Source organism: Calypte anna, chromosome 1 (assembly GCF_003957555.1).
Source record: "Calypte anna isolate BGI_N300 chromosome 1, bCalAnn1_v1.p, whole genome shotgun sequence".
NCBI lineage: Eukaryota > Metazoa > Chordata > Aves > Apodiformes > Trochilidae > Calypte > Calypte anna.
In genome coordinates this window covers 79,036,938-79,054,961 of record NC_044244.1, presented here as the reverse complement: position 1 = coordinate 79,054,961, position 18,024 = coordinate 79,036,938, and the positions used below count along the sequence as shown (strand labels likewise).

Genomic DNA, 18,024 nt, shown 5'->3' with positions numbered 1-18,024 from the left:
TTTAAAAGGATCATTCTTCCCTCTTGCATGCTCTGCATGAACTGCATCTGACCTGCCCCTACAAGTGCTTCCTAACCTATTGTTCCACTCACCTTTTTTCAGACCCTGCCTTTTGTCTGGCTTCCCCAGCAGAGCTCACATACTCTGGAAGCCCCTCAGGTGAAAGCTAGCTGATTAGTGAGCAAGGATGAGGTATGGTTCCCTAAAAGTTGGGGACTCATATTTTTCAGTACCCAGCTATCATGGGAGATGGCTTGGGCAGTAAATGCCTACATGTCTTTGTGAAGGAGCTCCCGAGTGCTTTGGCAAAAAGATGAAGGCAGATTCCCTCGAGGCACAGTGAAAGGTCTCATTTGAAGTCTCTGACATATTGGATGTCCTGCAGGTATTGGCACTGCATTAATGTATTCAGTAATTCACTCTTAACAGGGAACATCATGAAGGATAAGTAGCAGCAACTGTCCCTTCCCTGAGGTAGCACTCGCCACCTACCCAAGTGCTGCCTTTTTCCAGCTGCTATAGAGATAATAAATCAGTCAAGAGATGTCAAAGTTCAGTTTCCAGGGGGAAATAATGACTTTACTCAAGAGTGAAGTGTGCCTTCCTTATTAAGGGACACTTAGCAGCATGGGATCTCATCTCTACACTCTGTCACTCCCTTCCATGTGCTGATGTGCTTTTTTTCTAAAAGCCACCAACCCTCAGTGGATCGATGAGGCCTGATCAATCGTTTTTCCCTCTGAATTATCCATATGCTGTTGTTGGCTGAGCTGCTGGCAGAAAACAAGAGACAGCTTTGTGTCTGTTTACTGTAAGGAAAGCAAAGCAAACTACAGGAGGGGACAGGCTGCAGGGTATTTACTGTCAATACAGCCAGAGGGAGAGAAAAGATATAAGGAGAGGGGAGCAGAGGAGGTAGAGTACAACTTAGATGAATGATCTGAGTGTAAAAATACCCTTGCAGTTTCAGAGAGAAAGTGAGTGAATTGAATTCAACAAGAGATAGCTGAGACTGTTTAACAGATGGTTTAGTGAAGGGCTAGTGAGGCAGGGAAGTGCTTGTGGCAAGCAGAATAATAATGCTGTGCACGAGCATGCTGAATCTGCCCTGCAGTCTGAAAGACACTTCCAGATTTGCCCTCAGACAGAACAGTAGCTGGGATGCTTTTGTGAGCGCCCGCACGCAAGACCCACCTTTTAAAAGGAATAAGATTAATAATAGTGATTAAACTTAGAAAATAATAATTGGAGCTAGTTTCCCGAAGCAGCTGGGTGTCACCATTGTAACTCAGATCAGAAAAAAAAAAATATTAAAAAATAGGTGGTGTACTTCTCTGTCCTCTTCTTCATCCACAGAGGAATTAGGTGACCTGAGCTTCACAGGGTAAGAAGGTTCTGAGCATCTTGCTGTGAGAGTCCCTTTACTGCCAGAGGCAGGTGAGCGACTGACGAGTGAATTCACACTTTAGAGAGCAGCAGAGACCATCCTGCCATGACACCATTCACAGATGAAGATGTAGAAATCTACATCCAGAGCAAGGTAAGGGTTTATCTGTCCAGATTTTCTGTCTCCCACAGTAGGTGTTGATTCTGAAGGGTGCCAAACTTGACAGCTAGTTGCTTTGCCTGCTGTCTTCTTTTTTAAGACAAGACTGGGTGAAATTTCATTAAAACTGTATTTCTAATGAGATTTCTAGATTTCTGTTGTAGAACGTTATCATGGATCTCAGCTGGTAGCTTAAGTTTTCAAGGTACTTGTCCTCCTCTTCTACAGATGTCCTGACTTTTTGCTCCTGATCTGGAATTCTAGATGTCAGACTAGCAGTAATTGCCAGCATTTAAACTGAGGAATGTCCTTGGCTCTCTCCCTGTCCAGTGATCTTTGCTTTACAGAAAAAAAAGATGGAAACCACACCAGAGGTTGCTTCTAAAAAAGATGCATGTAGGAACTGGGAGACAGACAGATATTGTTGGAATTCCCCCATCAGTCTGTCACCTCAACTAAGGACACTTCTGTATATATCATGATTAAAATAGCATTTCTCATTAGCACATTCAGACAGGAACCACATTTTCTATTTTATGTGTTATTCCAGTGCTCGATATTTTTTTCCTTATTATGAGATGAAGTAAAACTGAATAAATTCCTCAATGAAACAATACTGTTTAATGAAAGTAAACCTAAGTGAGCCACAAGTTTTTAAAGCTGGCATGTTCCATCACAGTAATTAATTAGATCCTATTTTATAGTCTGCTTTCCCCAAGAAAATGCAGTATACCAGAATGAAAAATAAATGCAAAATTCTCAGTGTTTCTTTTCTGTAAAGGATAAAATATTCTAGTAACACGAAGGGGCTGGTAAGAAAGTTTTGTTTTCTGCATGGAAATATTTTGATGACAAGTAAATGTATTTCTGTAAGAACTTTAATTTTCAACCATGCAGTGTTGTGCACAGGAAAATAATTCCATCAGAATCTGTTCAGTGAGCTGTAATAGTGAATGCTGCTTTGAAGATTTATAAAGCAGAGCTACAAAGTAGGGAACAGAGGGAAGACATGCACAGAGCAATGCTCATATGACAGCCATCAGTACAGGAAACAGAAGCAAGCAGAGTGTAGTTAAGTAAGGCTCATAGATGCCAATATTTAAGTTTTATTGAAAGTCTGTTTTCTAGCAGCCCTCCAGCTCTGGTGGGTTCCTAGCTCTGCCTGCTCCTGAGTATCCTGTCCAAGTGAGGCTGCTGAACCTTCAGGCAGCTCCAGTTCTGCTTGCCAAATGCTGCCTGGTTTTGAAAATAGGTCAGTCACCTGGCACAATGAATCTCTTGGATACCAAAGATATCTTCCTTAAGCTGTTCCTCAAAGGAAAAATTCAAATGAATATGGAGTGGGTGTGACTGGATGGGTAAGAACAAACCCAAATGTTTTTAACAGTCCCCATTATATCCCAGTCCTGTTTCCTTCCTCCATGATAAAACCCTAAAACCTTAATTGACCTTGTTCTTCTGTTTTGGTGCATTTGTTTTGGCATGATTTCCAAAGTCCTTATAAAGGGAATGCTAGCAGGTGATAGAAGTGGCTGTCCAACAATGAGTTTACTCTTTCTCTTCTCCCAGCGCATCCATGATAGTGCTAAAGACTTAGGTAGTTGTGTTGGCTCTTCAGAAGCTGCATTTGCTTATTCATGTTCTGTCTTCTGATTTTTATGCCTTCCTTTCTGTAGGAAGGTTATGTCTTTCAGTAGCATGATTAGGGAGCTAATGATGGTTAGCAACAGTTGGCAAAATCTATCACGTGCCTTTTGTTCTTTTATCCCCGCCTCAGGGATAAGGAAGGAGTACGTGCAGAAAGAGGTGTTCAGAGGTACCTCACTTAACAGCTTTCCTTAGATCAGGTCCATCCAACTTGTCCTTGAACACTTCCAAGGGTGAGGTATTCCCAGCTTCTCTGGGCAACCTGTGCCAGTGTTTCACAACTGTCATTGAAAAGAAATTGTTCTATATGCTTTTTCTTCCTTTAGTTTTAGGTTAGCAACAGACTGTAGCAATTATGTCGGCAGTAATGCTTGATCATTCACTTTAGCCAAGCTGTTAGTGACCTAAAACTCTTGTTTCATACCTGCAAATGGGCCAGTTGGAGCTTTAGTTCTAGCTTCAGGTGGGCTTTAATTTTCTGATCCAGATCTTTCAAAGTGTTTCTCTGTTTGGTTTATTCTTGCCTGCAAAAAATGAGATTTAGTAGAATATATTGAGGAAAAGATTAAAAAAAAACGAGAAGAAATTGAATTAAAAAATTCAATCAAATGACATAAAACATTAGGATGCAAAAAACTAAACTAAACAAAACCAACAAAAAACAGACAGTAAAAAGTCTTCATATCTTGCTGCATAGGTGATTCTGGATGAATAAATAATGAGAAATGCGTTAATGAATTTGGTTTACTGGAGTTGAACCTCCTTCTTTCTTTGGGAAATATGTAAGGATCTTTGTGACATACTTAAATGTTCTTTAATAATTTCCTGTTCCTCCCGTTGAATCTCCTTGTTTGGATTTTGACCATCCCCTTATACTCCATTAGTTTTTGTTATATGTGAAGTTTCATCTTTTATTTTTCTGAGTTGTTCATCATTCACTTCCATCCTTCCAACACACAGACCTTCAGCTGAAGTAATTTTCAATAGCTAATTGTGCTCCCACGTCTTGAACTGAGGAACTATCCATCAAGCCACATAAACACCTAGTCCCCAGTGGGACCGCCTTTAGAAAGATACTTTTTCACCATCTAGGTGCAGACTCTCATCTGTTCTTCAGATATAAAGATAGCATGGATACTTGCAACATATAATGTAGGGATCTAAATGCTGCCACATAGACCTGCAAGCTGATCAGTGCATAGAGTATCTGGAATTCTGGAATTCTTGTCAGCTCTTGGAAGGAAACATGCCCTGGCTCTGAGAATATTTAGCATATGCAGGGGAGTAACTGGGTGTTCTGCATTGAATTGATAAAGAATGAGGCTGTTGCCAATTGATAGCAATTTTAGCCATGTGACGAACTTTCCCCCACCCATGCAATGAGATTGGAATGGAAACATCAATTAATGCTCATCAGTCTTCAGTATTGGCCCTTTGGTGTTTTCCAGCTTTGTCTGATGGTAAATGGGTTGTAACACACCAGGAACAGTAGGTTTTATTCCCAGTGCAGCACAAGCACAAACGCTTCAGGGTGCTTTAAGCTGATTGTTTCCTGCTGGAAGCTGCCTGCGGTTATGGTAAAAGTGTCTTTCTTGGAACTGACAGGTGGAACAGCGACATTATCTGGTTTCCAAAGCAGTGGAAGAGGTGCAGAAAATCATCCAGCAACTGACCGCAGATATCAGCTATAAGGCCATGCGATTCCAGGCTATCTCCAACTCTGGCATTCACAATGAGAATATTAAGGTACAAACAAGAGCTTTAATACACTCTCTGGCAGCTTGTAGGCAATCAGTGATTTCCCCCCTGTGTGTTTATATCAACAGGTACTGCAACCCAAAAGCCACAGACAGTGCATAGAGACTTCACTGTGGAAGTTCAAGTGACTGGCTGGGTTATAGGAACTTACTCATGATCATCTCAACTAGAGGAGCATTAGAGAGGACCTGGTAAATCAGGCAGAGCCTCTTTTACAGCTGATGCTTTTACAAAGAGCATCTATTGCCAGAGCTGTCAGTCTGCTAGCAGAAGTCAGAGCTCTTTGGGAGACAGAAATAAAATCTTGTACAGAAGAAAAAAAATGTTCCTACTTTCATGAGCTATGAGTCATACTTTTCACAGGTGGAAAACCTGTCAACTCACTAAAAAAAGAAAAAAAGCCAAAAATCCTTCTTCCGTCATAAACATTAGAAAGCTCTCTCAGAAACATTTTTCTTTTTCTTGGTCATGCATTGGAACTTCTGTTTTACTAGAAAGAAATATACTTATTCGTGGAAGAAGTTAAATGTGTCTTCATTCTAGACTGTCAGCTACCAAAATAATAATAATGTCCTGTCCCAGCAGTTACAGGAGTAGACTGGTTATTTCCCATGACTACTTAACACAAGAACAGTGTAAGGATGTAAGAAACAATCATAGCAACAGCAGCGTCAAATGAAAATTGTGTTTTTCATCTGAACTGCTTTACATCCTCTAGCTACATCAACCCTTACACTAAAACACTGCCAGTTATGCAGCAAACATGTAAAAGCATGAGGCAACTTTTGCAGCTGTGTAGGATTTAAAGGGACGAACTCTGTGTTTACCAGGCTGCTGGAAGGGTATGGAGGTGGTGACAGAATATAATCATCCAGTCTGAAATGTGGCTATTGCTCTGGGGACAAACACATTCAGATTTATATCTTTTCTGGAATTTTGTGTATCTCAGGGCATGTGGCCTTGCCAGCAGGAATGACCACAGTGACATAAAATGGTGCCACATCCTGGTCCACATGTTCCTTAGTGCCACAGTCTGCCATCCACCTCTCATGCTGGAACAAACCTGCTTGGCTAGAGAAGTCTGAAAAGAACAAAATTCTTGTTCCTGAGAACAAAGGAGGACGAAACCAAGGCAATCTGTAATTTGATATTACAGTAGGGTGATCTGAACAACCTTTGCTTAAAAGGAATCCTCAGAAATTATTTTCTTAAAAAAGTAGCAGGTTTTCTATAAATACTTAAATGAACACCATGCTATAAACCTACGATAGACACACTAGGAAGGTCTAGGCAACTATCATGTAGGTATGGAAACAAATAATGGAGTAATAAGATTTTTTTTTTTTTTACTTGAGCTGTTCTGCTTCCAAAAAATATAATCTTTAATATTGCTGCTGATGTAACTCGACATTTATGACATAACTCAGACTTGTGTCAAGGGAAAGCCAATGTATTAACTATTCTGTGTTTAATTTTGAAACATCTTTTTTCCTATCAATCAAATTTGCAGGAACTTTTCAGAACTTCCAGCTTCTGATTAAAAGGACTTATATTAACATGGTGAGGGTCTACAAGCCTCCTAGATATGCAGGGCTGGATGGAGAATATAGAAGAAAAATCTTTAGATATTCAATCTTTGTCTGCAACCCAGGGGAAAAGAAGTAAAAATCTGTAATAAAAACCTTGAGAAATAAAATGCATGTGAAAAAATGGCATTTTTAAAAATTTTTAAAACGTCTAAGTGGGCTTGTTCTTTTAGTTGTGGCCCACTATTTTTGCAGCTGTCAACTGTGAGGGGCTGCTATGAAGGCTGTGGAGACTTAAGGCATAATGAGCAGGTTAACATCCAGACTAGTTATGAGTACATCACTGTCCCATGGCATTGCCAAATGTTTAACTCTCTAACTGTGGCAGGGTGGGTTTGTGTGGGGGGGTATTCTCCTTTAACAAATAGGCTCAGAGGGAGCTTGCACCTTTGCTCTGTAAATGAATGACCTGGCACATGCTTGCTTTCTGTTCTGTGTACTTCTGGTTTTCCCTTCTGCCTCTCAGGATCAGCCAGCTTTACTGGCCAAGTGGTCAGCTATGCTCCAAGGGAAGCCCCCGTTCCACCCATCCATCCAGGTACAAAACCTTCCTGCCACCCAGTGCCTGCAGGTCCATGTGCCTCCTTCCTCATCACCTCACCCACCCTCTTCCCCAGACAACTTCACCCACCTAACTGGTCCTCCTGTGACTATTTCAGCTTTTTAGCAAGAGAGGTGCTTTTTTGCCTAATGTGTAACTATTTTATTTCTAACCTCATGCTTCTGCATCCCAGGGATATCCTGGCCAGGATCACAAGAATGAGGCTGGGTTTAAACTGCCCAGCATACAGCAGGCAGGTCTTTAATTGGGACTTGCTGGGGCCATCGTGTGGCAGAGCTCAGGTGAGGACTGGGATTTGTGTAGTACAAGAGGACATCACCTGCCTGGTTTTACAGTGCCATCCCAAGCCTTGTGAATTCTGGTGTTTCCTGGCAGGCTCAGATGGTGGAACCTTGTGGCTGGTATTTGAAGGCATTCCCATAGCTCCTGCAGCTTTTCCCTTTAAAATCTGGCAGGCATGGAAGTCAGCGTGTTAGCATGGGGAGGAATGGTTCTTTATCTGACAGTGGGGCTGAGGCAGTGAGATGAACAATAACTCCATGACAGCCATTGTAGTTTCTTTGTGGAGCTTCCTTCCTGAGCTGCTCATGGGGTTTCTCAGCCCCAGCAAACCTTAGGCGCGCAGGCCAGTGTGGTCTGAAATGTCATCCTTTCGGTATCCTCCTGATTTTAGTTGGTTTGTACTTGTCAAAAGAAAGGCTTTTCTGGTGTTTTTTTTACTTCTCCATTTTTGTGCTTCTGGCTGGCCCTCTTTTGTATTTCAAATCTCTGGCCAGAGAGCAGAGAACATCAGCTGCTCCCTATGGGGGAAGGAGCCTGAAGATGAGCGTGACAACACCACAGCATCTGCCCCATGCACCCAAGTGAGGCAGACCTCTGGAGGGCAGCTGGGGTCAGCCAGGAGTCTGGATCATCAGCCAAGTCTGTGCAGCCCTCGCCCAGTGTCAGGATCAGGCCCAGCGATGGTAACCAGGGCCACATGGAGTCTGGTGATTGCCAGGCAAGTCCGTAGTGGCCAGGTAGGTCTGAGGCTAGGGAAGGTAGTCTGCAGGTAGGACAAGAAGACAGGCATGGCTGTCGTGCAGATGGAGCCCAGCACTCCAGTGACTCCATATCCTGTGGCTGAGCTGGTGTCCCAGGGCCATGAGCAGGAGGTGTGGTTGTCAGTCCCATAAAAGCCTGTTAGTGCCTTCAGGGCCCTGGCAGCTCAGCAGCAATATTTTAAATCAGCTGATCTACCAGGAAGGCTACCAGAATGTTTTGGATTAGTATAGGAGAGTGACAAGTGTGTGCCATTCACCTTAGGTGTATCCACCTTGCAGCACCAGCTGTCACTTTGCATCCTGCTTGTGCAGCAGCCTCACCCTATTCATATGCCAGCTTAAGTTAGGCTAGGTACCAAGTGGAGCTGCAAAGCTTCTTTGTCAACACAGTAAAAGTGTGGAGGAGTTTGAACACCTTCTCTGGAGGCACTGTTGCCAAATGCTTCCACACTGGTGTATGGAGATGTCTGTCTGTGCCCTGGGCCAATATGAGGCTTTGTGGTATTTATGTTGCCTTATTCAGTCTATCCACATGCTGGTTTTATTGAGCAATGGTCATTCCCAAAGTGAGGCCATTTAATTTGCTTGCAAACAAGCTTCTTTGAAGGTTTGTTGTTCATTGGTTACTGTTTTCACCTTTACATTATTTTTTGCTTCTGCTGAGCAGGAGATGCAGGTCCATACAGTACAGCTGGCCTAGACCTGAGTTTGTTTCCAAGAGTGCCACTACCTGGGTAGGCTCATGCATGTCACTTGCCTCACATCTTTGTCTCTTAAAGTACAGTCAGAGTGAAACACTTGTAAAATGAATGGGCCATAACCCTGTTTTACTGATGTCTTTAGTGGACCTTGGAAGAGATCAGAAGGGTGCACTTTTTGCCATAGCTACTACTACTACTACTGTCTTCTAGGCTTATCTCCAGCAGTGACAGTTCTGAGGTAATAACTGGGACTATTTTGCTTCCCTTTGCTAGATCTCAAAATGTGCTCTCTGATGTTTTCCTGCTCTTGGGAAGCTGCTAGTTATTACATCTCATGCAATTGCATACTAGAAATAACACGGAATGGGGGAAACCGTGGCAGGTGTGGCAGCAAATCAGTGTGCTTGTCTTCTGTGGGCCATGGCAATGACATCAAACTCCTTCTCAGACAATTTTCTTTTAGTCTGTGTTCTTCCAATGCACGGAACAGGTCCTGGCTGTAAACAATTGCTCCCATCATACTTTTCCTTCTCTCCAAAGCCCCCAGCTTTACCTCTTTCTTCCTTAACCCTTTTTTACTTACTCCAAAGGGTCTGCCTTTGTCTCCTCTCTTAATCTCTCTGCACTCTCGTAGGTCTTAGCACCCAGCCAGTTCCTCATCACAGTCCCTCTGCGTGGCCTGAGTGGGTACAGGGAATGCCAGGTCCGGCACTGGCGTTATTACACCGTGCATGGAGCCAAGCTCCTCTCCTCTGTGAGGGACCCCGAGGAGCTGCACCAATGGCTAGAGGTGGAGCAGTTCTCAAAAAGCCTTCAGCAGTGGCATGAAAAGGATGTGAACGTCGAAGGAGATCTGGTTCCAGCCAAAGTCCTTATCATCTTCCGGGAGCTGGTGGAGAAGTCGATTACCTCTTGTAACCTCTCCAGTGAGTTTAGTGGGGACAGATATAAGAGGAACTGGCTGTTCTTCTGCAGATGACAGGGGGGAAGCCATCACACACACAAAGTGTTTGCTTGATTGACATGTTCCAAAGTTAAAAAGGCACAAGCCCCTACAAAATCAGGGAGCCTTTAGTCCATTTCAGTGATGTGTGTAGACTGAGGATAGAATTAAGTAGTCCTTGGCTCCTCGTACTCAAGATGTTACTTCTTTCTTAGGAATTGAGGTAGAGTGTCCAGCAACATCACCCTTACAGTTCAGCCAAGACAAAACACATAGTTTCATAATATTAAGGAATTTTTTTGAGAAAGTTCTTTTTTCTACTAAAGCAGCCCCAGTATGTGTAGACTAGCAAGGAAGATATTATAGGAAAACTGGATTACAGGAAAGGTGCACAGGTCAGAGAAGAAAGTGCTTGAAGTTGTTTATTAAGTTGTTTATTAAATTATTTATTTATATAACATCAAGTGATGTTCTGGGGAAACCTTAGCTGCCCATAGCTTTCCAGAATGGAGCGGTGGGAACTAAGTAGACAGAATTTTACTTAAGCAAAATCTTGTGGACAAGTGTTCTTTTCCCTACTCCTTCTCCAGTGCTCTTCAGCAGATGTAATGGAATTTTGCTGTCAGGAGTGGTGATCCCTCTGTGAGCCATCCAAAGTGCCTGTTTATTTCTTGTGGCTATTTATACTGGATGTGCTGATCACTGACTTAATGCAATCAGTGGTGCATGCAACATGCCTTCATAGCTACGACATCTGTAGCAAGATGCTGCCTGAAGAATGATCCTGATTCTTAGCATCCTAGAGGCATGCTATGTACTTCAGCTAATGAACACTTGGTCCAAGCTAAATAGTCCATGTCCATCTTTTCACATTAATATACAGTGACAAGATCAAATCCAGCCTGTGGTGCCTCTTTGCATAGAGTTTGCATCGTTTCCAGGGTGATTTTACTCAGCAGCAGCCTGGTATGGGTTTCTGTATTCCAGAGAAATAGGAACCATTTCCACTCATCTGATTGCACTCTGAATTTTAGTCACAGGAGAAAGCATGTTACAGTCAAGCTCAGCTAGATCATGCATTCTTCTAGGAAGTATTTGTTATCATGGAAGTGGAGAAGTTGATGGAAATGTAATTTCAGTATTGAAAACTGAAAAAGTTCTTTGAAAGTTTTCTGAAAACAGAAAAGATCAGATGGAAAAGTCATTGTGTGGAAGTGAAAACCTGCCATTGTGTCCAGCAACAGTATCTCAAGTTGTTGAGCCAGGAGAGGTACTTTCAAGAAACCTGCAGAATGATGTTTGGTGCCTTTATGATTCTGATGCCTTTTTTGTAAGGCCACCTGGAAGGAGGCTGACGGAGAGGAGGTGAGCTAAGATGAAGTCAAAAGGAGTAATTACCATTTTTGTTAATTTCTGTGAAGAATGAATTTCCCTCATCCCACAGTACAACTAACGTTACAGAAAAATTCCCTGATTTCATGCTTCCCTATTTTTTAATTCTTTGAGCACGAGAAAAAACAGAGTTTTTAAGATGCCTCATTTTTTACTGGTGGATGAATAGGAACCACAATTTTTGGAAGGTCTATGAATATACTTACATGCTGATACACCAGTTCCTTTAATGCTTTTCAGCTGCTAGAGAAACCTACTGAGGTTTCTCTAGCTTGGGAGAAGTACAGTTCCTGTTTTGGTGCCAGGCTTGGGTCAGGAGAGAAATAACATGCAAATTTTACTGAGGGTTATAAAGTTCTGCTTGGGATGGACTCCATTATTTGCAAGGTAATACACCCTTGCACTTCCTGGAGGAGATGCTAAATTACCACTGGGTACAGGCAGATACTTCCTCTGTAAGATTAGATATTCATCACTGGCCCCTTAAGTCTGTTGTTTGGGCTGCTGATGGAAATGCTTGATTGCCAATGCCAGTCAATATGAGGTGGGTTAACACAGTTCTACTTTACCTGCTTGTGGTAGTCTGCTCCATCTGTTTGTTCAGTGGGTTACAGCATAATTACACAATTGGCTCAGAAGGCAAAGTTGAAGGGACAGTGATCCTGCCAGAGTGATCTTCTTCTACGAACACAGCTGGAAAACATCTCACTGTAAGTCTGTTAGTTGCAGATTTTATTCTTGTCTGGTTTTATAGCGTGTTGTTCCTGGAAATGAGCCATTCTTCTTTCCTCCACTTCACCATGGAACTAACTCTTTTTGACACTCAGCAGTCCCAGTGGGACAAACAGCCCTTTTTGTATGACTGCTGTGTGCAGGCATAAATTGTTACTGTCTTAATGTGCAAGAGCATCTCCAGCTTGTGTATACCCCACAAAACATTCTGTGTCACCAGCAAGGGTAAGTCATTTGGTCTGATCATGGGTTCTGTGAAGGAATAAGGAGATCTTTAGGTGTGAAGCACTCATCCGTTCCCCTCTGATCTGCAATGATCTCCTCGTTGTACTGTAGCATTAGAAATGTTAGGTAGCAACAGTTGTCTATCTGTATTTTTAAGAAGCTGTTCCTAGGATATAAGAGGACACACAAAGGAAAACAAAAGCATGGTAATTGAGAGTAAACTCGAGAACTTAGTTTTCCCTTCATCTTCCTGTTCTCATTCCCTAGAGCAAATTACGATTGTAAGGTTTTTTCTTGTTCTCTGCTTATGGCATGGATGAGAAAGTGTTAAAACAGAACAATAGAACTGCAAGGCCCTAAACGGTCCTTTGTCTGGCTTGTGGAAAAGAACCTCTCCTTCTTTATTATCTTTTCTTGTTGCTTCACAGGTAAAGTGACAGTGCTGGAAAGCTTCAGCTCAGCAGTCCGGGTGGCTGTGGAGACATCAGAATCCCAGGTCGAGGTGGAGCTGGTCCCTGCTGTAGAGATTCCAACTTGCTGGCCCGAGAAAGCCCGGTGGCCACGTTGCCTTAAGCGCTGGCCTTCCCAGGAAAAAGTACAGTGCATCAAGGTGAGCAGTGTAAAAAGCACTGTTAATTCTGTGCTGGAATTTATCTTGCAGGTGTCTGACTGGTATCCCAGTTTAAGGACTGCATGGTGATGGCAGGCAACAGCACAGTTGGAAGGTGTATTCTCTAGAGAAGTTGTATTTCAAAGTATTCTGTCAGATCTTATTAGGAATTTTTCTCCCCTTATGCTGGTGAATTTTATGGAAGAAAAACTGGGTTAACTGTTTGTTGCGTTAGCCTCTTGCATACAGCTCTGCCTGCATGGCTCAGTCCTGACACGTAATCCTTGCTGTTCTGCTCTGCCTCATGTAAACCTTCTCCACATGGACCACTTGCAGTTTTCCATCCAGCCATCTTTCTCTACAAAGCTCATGACCAGATTCTGGCACTCCAGCTTAGCCTAAGTTGCTTTGTTCCTGCAGGCCCAATTATGCCTCCCAGTCCTGTTCCCCTCTCATGCCTGACATGCTCCATGGCAAAGTGCCTGCAGAGCTATGCCTCTGCTTTAGTAGCACTGCTGGTACTGAACCTGGTACCTCTAGAGCCACATCTCCTGGGAGTAACTAATACCAGCAGGTGAGAAAAGAAAACACATTGCACGGTCATTTGACTAGGAATTAGGATGGGACCATGACCTGTGTTTACTGCCTTGGCTAAGCTTGTTTAGAATCCAGTGCCCCACTTTGAGAGATGCCACACATTCTTTCTTTAACATCTCTCCGCATTCGTAGAATCATAGAAAGTTAGGGGTTGGAAGGGACCTTGAAAGACCATCGAGTCCAATCTCCCCTGCCAGAGCCAGGACCACCTAGTGTAGGTCAGACAGGAACACATCCAGTTGGGGTTTGAATGTCTCCACAGAAGGAGACTCCACAACCTCCCTGTTCCAGTGTCCTGTCACCCTCGCAGCGAATTGACACACACTCTGCGTTGCTTTTAAGTTTGCCTCTGCTCTGGTGTAACACTTTCCTTTTTGTCTACAGTCACTTGGTTTTGACCTTTTAGCACGCTCCAATTATCACTGGCAGTTGTGCTTCTTCCGTGCTGAGCATGTGCTCATGGAAGGCCTCGATGAAGATGGTGGCTGTCGCATGAAGTGCTTCAGAGTCATGAGGCAGATGAAGGAAGATGTCTGGTGTGCTGGAAATAAGCCTGTCATCACAGCTTATCACCTTCAGGTAGGCATCACCATGACACCAAGATACAGTCTCGGTACCTGTGGCAGGGACTTCATCCGGTAATGTCAAAATATTACAGAATAAATCAATGCAGCTCCTCCTGTGTAACTTCAAAGTAATTTTCAAAATTGCAGTACCATTTCATTGCTGTACGGTGGCCAGAAGTTCAGTAAATATATGTTCCAAACTTCAAAGGGAAACTAGTCTGCAGGAACATTATTATTGTGGCAACATAAATAATAGTGCCCTGGTTCTGTTGTGACTTGACATAGGCATTGTGATACTGTCTTTAGTTGCACAGTTACCTCCAGCTTTCTTGACCACCCCAGCCATCCATATCCATCTATCTGTCTGAGGAAACTTGTGCTTTTGTCATTCTGGATGTGCACCAAACAAACATCTCTTAGGTGAGCATTATTTCATGAATGAGATGCAAACTGACCATTCCAGTGTTTTTCTGCCTGGGGTGGGAAGGGAAGAAAGAGGTGAAGAGGTGTAGTAGCATCCTCCCTGCACATACCTCAGGGTTCACGATGGCTTCACTTTACAAACATTTGTGAAGAAGAGACAGAAGGTTCTGCTACAGCTGTGTCCCCACACCTGGCAGCTACAGACACTGATGAACCGCAGGCAGCACCATCTATCAAACAGCTGAGCAATACTGTTTTCCGAACTTCCATCCTCCTGGAGCTGCCAGGAAGAGGCTGTTCTTCTCTCACTTTGAAGACTCAAACCATCAGGCTTCCATGGTATTTATTGATCTTTTGGTGCCCCAAACCAGATGCAATGCCAAGATTTCTCCTAAAGAAAAGGTGCTGCGGTAGTCATGGGACTAATGTGAGTCATGATGGAGTCAAAAAAGGGTTGATGAGGGTGGTTTTAGCTTAGTAGAATACAAAACTTTTCAGTGCCTATAAGAACAACCTGATCTGTCCTAGATAGGAGAAAGTGGAAAACCATTTAACCATTAGTAATGATCTCTTTCTCTGGCTCAAGGAGAAGAGGTGCAGGAAATGCTGTTGCATGGACTCGATCAAAATCAAAAGCTCTTTAGAAGCTCTTCAATTCTTTACTGTAACTGTACTTCAGGCTTTTACTAGAAGAGAGGATTGGTTTACCAGACAGGAGTGCTTCAATACTACTTACATTTAAAACAAAGGAAGAAAAGAGAAACAGTCAGTGGAGAAAAAGCAGCTGAACAGAATTTAGGTTTCTTCACATTGTTATATTTCCACTCTCTGAGGTATCCAGCAATTGTAAAACAAGACTCCACACCAAAAGACCCCACTATGACAGCAGATATCCTTCTCCTAGAAGCTGTGAAAGCCTCAGAGGACTTAGTAAATTCACTCATTATACTTGCCTCCATAGGAATAAAGTTCAAGATCAGGAAGTTTGACCTAAGTACAGGTTGAAAGCTGCCAACTCCACATCTTTTGGTAGACAGTTGGCAGCCTGGGGTGGTTCAGTAAATGCTTGGGATAGATCACCTGGTTGGCAACTGATTGGAAGAGCATCCCTATTGTCCTTGCCTCCATTGCTGTGTCTGCTGCTCAAGGATCTTCCTGAAGTAGTCTTAGTGTGATAAAAGATAACTGCTCTGCAAGTCTCCAAGGAGTGGCTCTCACAGTGAATTCTTCACTGTCTCTTTTTCGTTTTGTTTTTTTTTTCTTCCACTGGCAACGTGAAAAAAAACCCGAAAAAACAACAACCTTTTGTGGTTATTTCAGCTGTGAACAAAAAAACTGTTCACATTTGAAAAGCTGTCTGAGGAGAAATTTCTCTACAACTATTGCACTGCCTGCTGGTGGAGAAAACCAAACAAAGCAATCCAGAATAGTGTGGCTTATTTTGATGAAATTCTACCTCTGAAGAAACCAAGGTGCTGAAGGCTGTAGTTCAGTCACAGCATTCATGGATGTCTTCTTGTGTTACTGAATCTGCAAAATGAAAATGGGAATCAGAGCACATTGAAGAACTTAGCATAATTATTGAACCCAGGATCGATGGCTTTGTACTTTCAAATCTGATTTCAGGTTGAACTCGGCAGTCAGTTTGGTTTTCTTTGGTGCAGAAAGTGTAAGTACCTCCAGAAAATTCTTATCTGTCATAGGAAATCCTGTAAAAATGCAACATGAGCAGTGAAAAAAATATTATTATAAGAGCAATAATTGTATGAATTTTATTTTAATATATTAATTTCTCAAATGTAAAATCACATTAAATAAACTTGGGATAAAAGAGCATTGTGCATGCTGTTAGTATCATGTGTCAAAAGAACACAGGCTGCACCTGACCAGAAAGAATGCCCTGCACCTGCAGATCTTGGACGATAAGTTTGGGATGCAGATATGTGTGCATCTGCAGTACAAATACAGCTGAAGCTAACAAATAATTACATTAACCTGATTATTCTTCTCTCCCTCCTTGCTCCTATTGGCTTCTACAATTGTATAATAAGCTATTTTTCTGCAGCCTAAAATGCCTGGCATTTCTACAGAGGATCCTGCTGGAGAATGGCAAATAGGCCAAGATTATTTTAGCCAAGACCATTTTCCTTGCACTCCTGGTTCAGTTAATGGAGATGGGCTCCTCTGAGAAAAGATCCTGAACATTCATGTCAGAGTTGCCTGATCATCACCAGAGGCTTTAGTTGTGATCCCGTTATCGCAGAAATGTTAACACAAGGAGATGGCAGTGCAAGTGTCTCTAATTTCCAAGGCTGTCAGCCATTTACCAGCACTAAAACTGCCTTAGTAAGCTATGTGAGCCCTCGACAGAACCTCTAACACCTCTTCTCTCCCATCTGCTTCTTGCAGACAGTGCTATTCTGGACGTGTGAAAAATACCCACGCACCAAGGATTGGCGCTGCTTTCCCGAAGCCTTTCTGAGGCTGGTGCAGAAGCTGCACAAGTGTGTAAGCCAGCACTTCCTCAAGCATTACTTTGTGAAGAACACCAATCTGCTCAAATACGCCAACACCAGTGACCTGGATGTGGTAGCCAGCAAGCTCGCAGTCTTCTTGGAGAACCCTGTCTTCTGCCTGGACTAAGGCAGAACAAGGCCTCCTCGCCCCAACCCTGAGCTGATGATCCCCCACCTCCTCTCCCCACCTGTGGTTGTCCTTGTCCTTCGAGTAGATGTTGCAGCTGGCTTTGCATTGCAGTTGGCACATGCAGCGTGAAAGAGATGTGTCAAGCTGGCAGCAGTGGGTGGTGAAAACTGATGGGAGGTATCGCTTGATGCCCGGCTGATCTAATTTGCTTTCAACAGTGACAGACTGCCTGGGAGTTGCAGCCAGTGATACCCAACTTTCTGTGTCAGTCAGAGCAGGCAACTGCCTCGCTCTGCTGCCATATCCAGTCTTGTGGCACTTAAGCAGAAAGATGGTGCAAAAACTCTCTGCTCTACTGCCTACCCACTGTGTTACCTAGCACATGTATTGTTGCTGCTGCCCCCATTCTCAGGAGGACAGCAGGTTTAATTCTCTGCTTAACTCACAGGCCAGCTCTGCAGAAGAGCAGAACAACATTTCTGAATTGTACTGAAGCTTTCTTGGAGACACTTTGGTGCCTCCATCTCCAGTTAAATGGGATCCTGCTCCACTACGAAGATACCCGTGCTCCTGGGGTTGAAGAGCTGAAACGTAGCAAGAGGAGGAATGGTGGTGTTTGCCTCCCCCTGTTTTTTCTCTCCTCCCCTTTAATTTTTCTACCAGCTGCTTCAATTATGTTTTCTTATGTTTACCTCTGCCAGTTGTGTTAGTGCCATACAACCAGGGGACATTGCCAGAGCAGATTTCACTCCCACCCCTGGCTTCATTCTGTAGGCTGGAGCAAGGAGCAGGTCTTTCTCATGGTTAGGACCCATGTATTTCTGGGTGGTGTACAGAAGAAGAATATTTTTCAAAGTCTGTTATGTTAGCTCCCAAACCCCCTTTAATGTTTTTAATATTACTGATGTTTAAAAAGAAAATCAGCTTTAGTGTTTTAAAAGAACAGAGTTCTAGAATTAACATATATCTTGGCTTTAATGTTATTAAATCACTGAAACTAAACCAAAGCAGGCTTTTCTTTTTTTTTTTCCCTCCCTCCCCTCCTGT

At 43.0% G+C, this 18,024-nt stretch overlaps 1 protein-coding gene across 1 annotated transcript; it reads left to right on the top strand.

Moving 5' to 3' along the window:
* Positions 1-1,492: 1,492 nt before the first annotated feature.
* Positions 1,493-16,974, top strand: MAB21L3 (mab-21 like 3). The gene is made up of 6 exons (XM_008498620.2): positions 1,493-1,540; positions 4,799-4,939; positions 9,478-9,769; positions 12,564-12,745; positions 13,727-13,921; positions 16,741-16,974. The coding sequence occupies exons 1-6, from the start codon at positions 1,493-1,495 to the stop codon at positions 16,972-16,974; spliced, it is 1,092 nt and encodes a 363-aa protein (XP_008496842.1).
* The last annotated feature ends 1,050 nt before the right edge of the window (positions 16,975-18,024 follow it).